This window comes from Trichosurus vulpecula, chromosome 1 (assembly GCF_011100635.1).
Source record: "Trichosurus vulpecula isolate mTriVul1 chromosome 1, mTriVul1.pri, whole genome shotgun sequence".
In the NCBI taxonomy this organism is placed as follows: domain Eukaryota; kingdom Metazoa; phylum Chordata; class Mammalia; order Diprotodontia; family Phalangeridae; genus Trichosurus; species Trichosurus vulpecula.
In genome coordinates, this window is record NC_050573.1 from 9,261,940 (window position 1) to 9,272,020 (window position 10,081).

Consider the following 10,081-nt stretch of genomic DNA (forward strand, 5'->3'; position numbering starts at 1 on the left):
CCATTATCTCAACTTCATTGCTAACGGCTAGGACCCACCAATAAGAGAAAAAAGACAAATCTATCAAAACTATTTTATAAACTTAGTACTATCTAGAACTAGAAAAAGGTTAATTTCTAAAGTCGAACAAAACAACAAAACCAATCTGAGGAGAAAAGAAAGATCTAGAATCTCAATGGATGAAGGACACCAACCGTCCAGACTATGACACACAGTTAGACGGACCTCCCATAAAGATCATTCACCCGCACATTTGTATCGTGAACAGACACAACAGACTCAGCTGAGCCCAGAACTTAAAATGAGGAAAACAGGGTAGAATGGCTTTAGGATATTAACACGTTTTTTTAAACGATCTGAAATCTCTCCCTGAAACAAAGGCCTGTCTTCAATACTGATATTCTATCCAGGCAAATGATGGCATAGATATAGACGACAATCTGACATGTAAAATGTATAAGGACAAATTTTCAAAGACCTGTGGTCCCTCATCAGCATGGAAACTTATTTCTCTCCCCTAATGCTGATCACAACCAGCTCCCAAAGGCTGGAGAGGATAAGATAAGCATTGAGGCCCACAGTCACAGGAACTATGGAAGTAGTTACAGATACAATAGGAGGGATGGCATGGTTAAACACAGAAGGAGCTGTCACAAATTTACAAAGTTAAATTCTGGTCCACAATGGATAAACAGTCAAAGAGTATGAAGGGCCAATTTTCAGAGAAAAATCACTAATTGTGAATGATCATTTGAAAATCCACTCCAATTCACTATCCTCTAAAAGGCGAAGAACCAGAACAGAACCAGCTCTCATTCTCATCCAACACTGTCAAAGCCTGCTGAGGAGTCTGAAATCTAGGAAGATCATGGCCACTCCCATCACCCAGGTCTGCACCCTCAGAGCCATCCTGGAATCCTCCCCCACGCCCAATCTGTTGGCAAGTCTGTTGTCCCTCCCTTCATAGCACCTCTCTACATCCCCTTCTCTCCACTCACAGAACCACCTGCCTCATTACTTCATGCCTGGCCAACAGCCTCAGGTCTCTCAGCACTCCAAAGGGATCTTCCTAAAGCACAGGTGTGACCAGGTCGCCCCCCCCATCCCTGTTCAATGAGCCTCTGTGCAGGATCAAAGATGAACCTGCCTTCATAACCTTCCTTCGCCCCTCCCCCAGCACCTAGGATGCAGCTACACCGATGCGCCTGCAGTTCCTTAAACACAATACCCCATCTCCCACCTCCACATCTTTGCACCAGCAGTCCCCCATGGAATATTCTGCCCCATCACCTCCACTTCTCCATTCAGAACTCCATCCAAAACCCCACCCACCTCCCACAGGTGGCCTTCCCTGGTCCCAGTGGGTCAATGTTTCCCTCTGAAATTACCTTCACCTGCAACTCTGCACCTATCTCGGATGAACCTGTCTCACCAATGAGAGTGGAAGCTCCACAAGAGTGATGGACTATCTTCACAGACCCAGTGCTCAGCACAGAGGCTGGCATACAGCAAGTGCTTAATAAGTTCTTGCTGAACAAGTTACAAAAATAAGAATTGTGCCACTTGATTCACTTTCACTGTCTGGAATATATCCTAGTTTGGTTCAAAAGAGCTGCATTCACCTGTGAAAAGACTAGGACAGCAGCACTATTTGTAAGGTAGGCAGGTAAGCAGGAGCAGAGCAAGGCTGCTCACCAGAAGTCCCTAGGCCAAAGAAATCACAGGTCTGGAGAGAAACCAGAACAACCTCCAGACACTGGAAGCAGCCCAGAGAATGCAGACGCTGAACCAGAGGTCTGACAAGATGTCATGGAATGCTACTATCCACTTCTTAACCTGGGTAAGTGTGAGGACTCCAAAGAGCCTTGTGAAATGATGTAAAGCAAAAAACCCCCAAGGGAACAGACTTCTGTGTGGACACAGTGGGACACTGGAAGAAGGAGTGTGCCTCGGCTCCTCTCCAGTCTGAGGGAGCAGGAAGGACATTCGAAAAGTCCTTTCTCCCTGCTGGTCATGACTTGACCACCTGTTTTCACTCCCTTACCTAGACGGGGGCCTCTGGGGACATCTCCCTCTGGAATCCAAGGCTCTTGTCCTCGTTCTAACTGGTCAATCATAGCTGGTTTGGAAATGACAAGTCCTGTTCATTGGAAATGGAAAAATGCTGGGTTCAGAGTCAGCTCAGGAGTCAATCTAGTCCCTTCACTGTTTGGGGGCAAAGCAGGCATGCTGGGAATCCCCAGAGGTGGTAGAAAGGATTGCTCAGAGATGCTCTGTTGTCTGGTCCTAGAAGTAGAAGGAATAGGGTCACAGACCAGATTTGGGGCTCAGACAGAAAATCAGTTCCTTTGATCCAGACGACTGACCAGTGAGAGCAAATTAGCCCACTTAGCCTGTCGTGTCCAATGGCTTGCCCTAGAAGGCATGTTTTACCTTCTTAGACCACCCAGACATCAAGCTGACCACCCAGGCCATGTCACCACCTGCCTGCTGCTGCTGTTCTCCCCATCAGGAGTATCCCCCTCCACAGACCTGTACCTGGACCTCTAGAAGCCATAGTTCCCATTGCTTGGGCAAGCAAACCGCTGAACCCGTCCTTACCCAGGAAGACCAGGTTCTGATAGTTCTCCAGCATCACATCCCGGTAGAGTGCCTTCTGATATGGGTGCAGGTGCCCCCACTCCTCCTGGGTGAAGCCCACCGCCACATCTCTGAATGTCAGCAATTCCTGAAATGCCAGACAGATTTATGGCTACCCAAAGGTCATTCTTAACATGAGAAGCAAGGTCACTCAGAGTTCTAGACTGTGGTTCAACCAGCATTCAAAACTTTGTCTCTGTATCCCTGGCACAGCTGGTGGCACATGGTAGAAGTAAGTACTTTCCAGAAAGATAAATTTAAGAATTACTTAAAGGAACTTCACTTCCAAATGTTAAAAATTAGGGCATAAACCCTCTCCCTGACATCAACCCACCCCAGACCTCCACTTTACCTCCACTGTTCTCTGGGGCACTCTTCCCCTTCAGTCTGAGAAAGATTCCTGCCTTATTTTTCATAAGGCACGAGCCATAAAACGGGTGAAGTGGAAGATTCATACAAGGAGAATACCAATTGTCCTGCTTGTTGCTGTTCAGTCACTCAGTGTGTCTGACTCTACATGACCCCATGGACTTCATCAATGGGACTTTCTCAGCAAAGATCCTGGAGAGGTTTGCCATTTACTTCTCCAGTCTGTCTCCACTTTACAGATGAGTAGCTGAGGCAAACAGGGAGAAGTGACTTGTCCAGGGTCACCCAGCCAGTGTCTGAGGCCAAATTTGAACTCAGGTCTTCCTGACTCCAGGCCCAATGCTCTATCTACTGAGCAACCTAGCTGCCCCCATTGTCACGTGACAGGACCACAATTCCAAGACAATGTTTTAATTGGCCACTTGGACAATATCGTTAAGAGAATTACCATACTATTCCAAGGGTTTTACAGCCTCCCACAGAGAGCCCTCAACATTACTGGGGAAAGAGAATCAAAAGTGCTCCCTCTTACCCTCGAGCTCAGCTGATGGTTAGCTTCCAATGTCACACAATGAAGTTTAATTAAGGTACTGAACATTTAATAAATGCTTCAGGACTGAGGATGAGAACCAGCCTACAAATTGCTAACTTCCTTTCCCCTTCAATATCCACAGTCCGCCTGTGATAGCCCCAAAGTCCTGGGTTACACCCAGGGTGGCCACAGAGGGGCTGCCCTTCAGGGAACATTTCAAAGCTGGAACTTCCCACTCACCTGGTGGAACCTGGCTGTCAGGAGGTCAGAGGCCATTGTTGTAGCACTAAGCTCCCACCACCAACTGTGACAAGGCAGAGGTGGCTGCAGGGGGACTGGAGAAGTAAAGGAAATACAGTTATGGGGGGGGTGCATCCCCACAATCCAGAAAATCTAGGTAAAATTGGCTCTCCCTCCGTACCAGAGAAGTCTGAATTATTCTGGTATTAGAAGACAAACCATGCTGATATTACACAACACTGCACACATTTTTGGTGCATTTCTGAGTTTCTGGACTTGTGCCACATCACCTGCTGGCCTTCCTCTGCCGTCTGTGGCTTCCCCCAAATTCCCACTTAATTTCTTGTGCCCACCCATTATATACAGAAACCCCAATGGGGAAAGTCGAGGTGCGCAATGGGCAAGTATAGGGGGAGTCTTGTTCTGCTCCGCCGCGCTCCCCCCCGCCCAGGTAGAAGCCAGCCCCGTCCTCACCCTCCCACCAATCCAGATGGGAGGAGCCGGGCTCTGGAAGGGGCTTCTCCTAGGGAGGAGGGGTCCCGGTGGGAGGGGCCTAATGAAGGGTGAGGGGGCAGCGGGGAGGAGTCTCTTCCAGCCAGGGTCCTGCAGGGACCGGGCTCAGGACCCAGAAAAGAACCCAGTGGGAGGGCCGGGGAGAGAAAAAAGGAGAGTCTGGAGAAGGGGATTTAGGGAGGGGGTCCCAGGGGAGAAGGGATGAAGGAGCATGGGAAGGGGGGGAGAGCTGGGCCAGAGGGAAGGTTGGGTGGGGCGGTTCTGGAGGAATGGGCTCGTAGCAGTCCTGGGGAGGGGGCTCCTGAGAGCAGGGGCGGGGAAGGTCCAGGAGACTGGGGGGAAGTTTGGAGGAGGGGGCTCCTGGAGGAAGGGGCTCAGAGACTCCTCTGAGGGGCGGGGGTCCGGGGGAAGGTCCGGGGAGTGAGGGGGTCCTGGGGGAGTTGGAGGAGCAAGGCTCGGGGAGGGAGGGGACTCCTGGGCTCCAGGGGATCGAGGTGGTCCGGGCGGGTCAGAGAAGGAGGCTCCTGGAAGGAGAGGGCTCGGAGGATCCTTAGAGGAGGAGGGGTCCCAAGGGTCGGGGGTTCCAAGTGGGGTGGGAGGTGGGCTCCACGGAGAGGGTCCAGCCCGGGCTGGCCTCCGGGCAGCCTGCCCCAGGGGCGTAGCTCACCACGGTCCTCTGGTCCCCGGGCGGGGGCGGGGCCGTGCGGGGCCTGGGGCTTTGGAGGCTCCGGACAGCGCAGCTCCACACAGGTCCGCACCGGACGCTTTTACTCTGGCCTCTGCCACTTGGCAGCCGCGCCTCGCTGAGGTGGCGAGCAGCAGGGGGCGTGCCTGGCTTCCGGTGACGTAGGCGCTCAGGGATCGGAAACCGACGTGGGGTCCGCCCCTGTCCCCTCTATGGGCAAGGCCTTCTGGGAAATGTAGTCCCCAGGCCGCGGGCAGCTGGTGCGCGTGCTCCGATGATCCCCACCGGAGGCCCCAAAAGGGGACCAAGTGGGAGGTGAGGCCTGGGCAGAGCCGGCCTCTGGTCTCCTGTACCCTTCAGGGATGCCTGGAGGCGGTAAGGCGGTAAATGGGTCCGCAGTTAGCCGGAGCTGCTCAGCTGAAAGAGGCCCAAATCGCCTTGCTCCCATTGGCCAGCGTGGGAGGCGGGGCTAGAACGTTGGCTCAATCGGAGGCGAGCCTGCGGGCTCCACGTGCTCTCCCAGCCTTCTCTTCCCTCACCTTCCCCTGTCCGAGGTGCGGTGTGTCCCCAAAGTTTTAGTTCACGTTTAAGCCATTGAAGCTTGGTGTTTAAACTATAAAACACTGATTGTTCACTATTAACCTATTTATCAATTATTAAATTAACATCTAAGCTATTAACGTTATTAGAACTTAAAACCGAACAAAGACTTTGGTAACACTCGGTATAATATCAGAGTGATAAATACTCCAAAAACATGAACAGCCAGGTCTCAAAAGAAGACTTGCAAACTTACAAGCAAACCAGCTGAAAGACTGCTCCACATCACTAATAACAGGAGAAATCAACCCTGAGGTCTCCCCTCAAACTCTACACCTTGACTCATGATGGAATAGTCAATGTTGGAGGACCTATGGGAAGTCTGGTAAATGTTTTAACAACTGACTTTCTGGAAACCACGATACTTTTTGGTTATGAACATTTTTCTCCTTTACTTTCCTAGCTCTAGACAATAAAACAGTAAATCGAGCCCTGGTTTGTAGCATTGGCCCATTTCCAAGGTGTAACTTCACACTGAAAATTTAACAATCAGCCTTCTTGAAGTGGTTCAAATTGGCTCCAGCACATTCATGGGCACACTAGAGCACTGTGAAACTGCATGACCAATCATTTTAGAAAGCAAATTGGAATTGTGAAAACAAAGTGAATAAATGTTCATACCCTTTGACCCAGAGATTAGCCATTACGAGGCTTAATACCCTGAGGAGGCTACTGACTGCAACAGCAGCAGCATAACATTTATACAGTGCCTACTATGTGCCAAATACTACAAATATCTTATTCTACCTTCACAACAATGCTGGGAGGTGAGTGCTATTATTATCATCCCCACCTTACAAATGAAGAAACAGAGAGAAGTTAAGTGACTTTCCCAAGGTCACACAGCTAGTAAGTATCTGAGAATGGATTTGAACTCAGGTTTTCCTGGCCCCAGGTCCAGTATTCTATTTCCTGCACCAACTAACTGCCTAACTGATATGAAGCAAGTCCCTATATACATCAAAATATTTTCACTGGTAGCAAAGAACTAGAAACAAAGAAGCTGCCCATCAATTAGGAAATGGCTAAACAGAGTATGAATGTTATGGAATATAACTGTGCTGTATAAAAATGACAGATGTGACAAGTGCAGAGATTTGATACAGAGTGAAGTAGGTAGAGCCAAGAAAACAATATATGCAATGACTTTGATAATGTCAATGAAAAAAACAACCACCATAAAACAACTGAAAATGTATGTTACAAAATGAAATGAAGTATGGATCTTGTGAGAAGCAAACTGACTGGGTTTTGTGAACAACCTCTACCTTAAGACTTCAGTTTCATTTTCCTGTAAAACACTTGATTTCAAGGTATTACACTTATTCACTCTCCCTCTCCCATCTCAAAAAGTCCCAAATCCTCCCTCCAATAAGGAATGAGATTACTCAAGACTTGCAGCCTGTTTACATCCTGTTTCTTCATTTTCTTTCAGGGTGTAAGTATCTGTGTAAAAATCTGTATTTGGGGTCCTTGTGCCTGCTGAGGGGCCCTGGGCCCAATTTATTCTTCAACTACATGCTTTGCTAATAAATCACATAGTTTAGATTGTGTTTCCTAAGTTATTATAAAATTATTCATGACAAACTAAAAAAGAAATATGAATAATAATACCTAGCATTTATATAGCACTTACTATATGACAGGCAATGTTCTAAGCACTTTATAAATATTATCTCATTTGAAACTCACAGCAACCCTGGAAGACAGGTGTATTATTATCCCCATTTTCTAGATGAGGAGACTAAGGCAGAGTTAAATGACTGGTCCAAGGTCACACAGGTAGTAAGGGCCCAAGGCTGAATTGAAACTCAGGTCTTCCTGACTCCAGGTCTAGTGCTCTAACCACTGTGCAACCTAACACACACAGACAAGCATGGAACATTTCAAATATTTTCAGATCTTTGTGACATATGGATCAGCTTTCCTAATTTATTTCTTTTGTTCCTCTTCTTCATTTCTTTTAAAAAATATTATTTTGTTATATAGGATGGCTATGGGAGGTGAGGAAGAGGACTGATTCAGGAGGAAAGTTAGGCAAGGCAAAAACAAAAGACATCAATAAAAATTATATTGAAAAACATCAATTGGCTTTTACAATGAGATGTTTACTTCAAAAACATGCAATAATAAAAGGACAAACATTTTCCCCAATGCCTGGGGCCATATTCTTTCCTATACTCCCTAAGGTTCAGAGAGAGTGGGCTGACCCTTAGCACAGGATTTCTACATATCATTGATCCCACCTGCACGAATCCTCCTTTTAAATGTTGGAATAAATTGTCTCATTTGCCCATTCCATTGGGGGAAGTACTCAGGTGTTTGGGGTAGATGCCCCCCTCCACAACTCACCAACAGGTTTATGGCCCTTTGGTTACCCTCAACCTGGCTTAGTCCATCTGCTGAGACTGTTTCCCTGGGTATTATTGCTTTGCATGCTACAGCTTCTTGGAGCCACAGGTAAGAGCTGAGTGGATGAGCAACCCTGAAAAGGACTTGGCAGCCCTCCCACCAGAGTTTCTAGTCCTCCCTGAACATCGCAGGGCTACCACTGAGCTGAGTCCCAAAGGTAGCCTCTTGTTCCTCAAGGCATCAATGCTGAGCTGGTTTCAAAACTAAGATGCTGGGATGCTTAGACTCCCAGAAGCTCACTCTCCTGAGCTTTTGAAACTCAAAAGGTGATAGTTTTTAATCCCTTTGCCTAAAACTGAATAGAACCCATGCAGAGGCAAAAGGCTGGGCTCCATTTTATGGTATTACATGGGTCCTGGGCCTTTCCCCTACATCATTGTCTCTTACCAGAAGTCCTCAGCAAAGCAGTCAAACCAAGAGAGAGCAGCTGAAGAAGAAAAGCTGAGCCTGGAGGCTGGAGCTCTCTGAAGGCAGCCCAGTTCTTCTTGCTTAGCTCATCCCTAAGGCTTCTAGGAGACCGGAACCAGTTACAAGATGTCTACACATGCTCAGTTCTTTCCAAGACATTTCCATTACCCATCATCACAACTCTCCCAGAATGAGGGACCTCAGGCTCTTCCACATCAGAAGTCAGGAGAAAGCCTGCCCTAACAAAATCACAGCCAAACCTTGGAAGACTATGTCTAAGACAGTGCATTTGTCACTAAAAATGATCATGGTTGAATGGATGCACCTGGACTTGAATTATGATCTAGAAAGGGTGGGGCCACTACATTGGTCTGAGCAAATGCAGAGAGAACATAGATAAGAGCAAACAAAAATGCTGCATTCTTTTCAGCTTTAGGCAGGTTAGAAACCCTAGAAGAAGCTACACTAGCCTTAAAAGTGAGTGAGAATGTAAGATCCGAAGTGAAACATGCACCCTCTCTGCAAAATAGAAAGTCTAATCCAGGAAATGATGCCTTTGGATGGCAAAATGATGGGAACCCCAGCAATCTGGGGAATTATGGACAGGAATAAAATGGGTGATGAAATGAGCAAGACCTCAAGGGGAGAAAATATGGCCCAAATTAAGGCAAAGAGAAAGGCCATTTGAATCTACTCATGGCACATCATCTTCAGAATTTACTAGGATGAGAGAAAAACCTGACCTCTCCTTCAGAATCGAAGAAACAGTAAAAACTTCTGACCCCCTTGACTACAAGTACAGGGGTCGATCAAGCTGAAACTAGTATGTCTTCGGGACTGCGGCTACAACCCTGCAGGAGTATTGCTAGGCTACATCTCCCAGGGGTGGCTTCCCAGAGTGATGACTAAGGCACTGGGTTGGAAGTATGGCTGCTCCGAAGGCTCCTGGGTTCAGCATCCTGGGCTGTGTCTGTCAGCGTCGGAGGGGAAATGATGGTTTTAATTAGTATCAAAGCAATTTAGGCAAAGGATGGATCCTCACTGCTCCTGGTTATGTTTTTTGTTATTTGTCAAGAAGAATACAGAAAGGAAGGAGGGAAGTGAATAAATAATCTGTGGCAGATGGAGACAAAAGCACAGAAGTTCAGGTCTTCTGTCTAATTTGCCAGGGCTCCCTCCTGACCAGAGTCTGAAGCTAAATGAGAGAAAATTCTATCTCGATTGATGCTTGTTATAGTTTACAAACCTCCTAAGCAGCCACTTAGAAACCATATGAATCCAGAGCATTAACCCCAAGTAATGTCTGAGACATGAGGGTGTAGCTTGAAGTGGTAGAAAGAGTCTGGGGCTTCCCTCAGAGACAGGGGTGTTGGGCCCTGTCCCAGAGACAAAACACTCCCCATATGTCCTGTCCTGTTCCAGCCAATCCAGAGAGGGGGTAGAGTGAAGGCTTTGATTAAGCTAAAGTCGTGTTCAGTGTTGAAAGAGTGAGAAGTCTTTATCAAGCAACCCCAGACAGCTACTTGATAGAACTAATGAAAATCTTTTGACTGGATCTGATCATCAAAGACAACATGAACTGTATCCATTGTTTTGTTTTTTTTTTTTTTTGCTTTGACAATAGTAAGATAGAGTTGAGCTATCTTTGATAAGTGTAAATTATTGTTGTTGGTCTTTCATTC

The 10,081-nt window shown here is 47.3% G+C and overlaps 1 protein-coding gene across 1 annotated transcript; it reads right to left on the bottom strand.

The window, feature by feature from the left end:
* Positions 1–772: 772 nt before the first annotated feature.
* Positions 773–3,870, bottom strand: LOC118848147 (zinc finger protein 879-like). Its single transcript, XM_036756964.1, has 5 exons — positions 3,782–3,870; positions 2,602–2,728; positions 2,045–2,140; positions 1,333–1,423; positions 773–857 (listed from the first exon to the last, which is right to left on the bottom strand). Exons 1-5 carry the CDS (start codon positions 3,815–3,817, stop codon positions 773–775), a joined length of 435 nt encoding a protein of 144 aa, XP_036612859.1. The 5' UTR covers positions 3,818–3,870.
* Between the last annotated feature and the right edge of the window lie 6,211 nt (positions 3,871–10,081).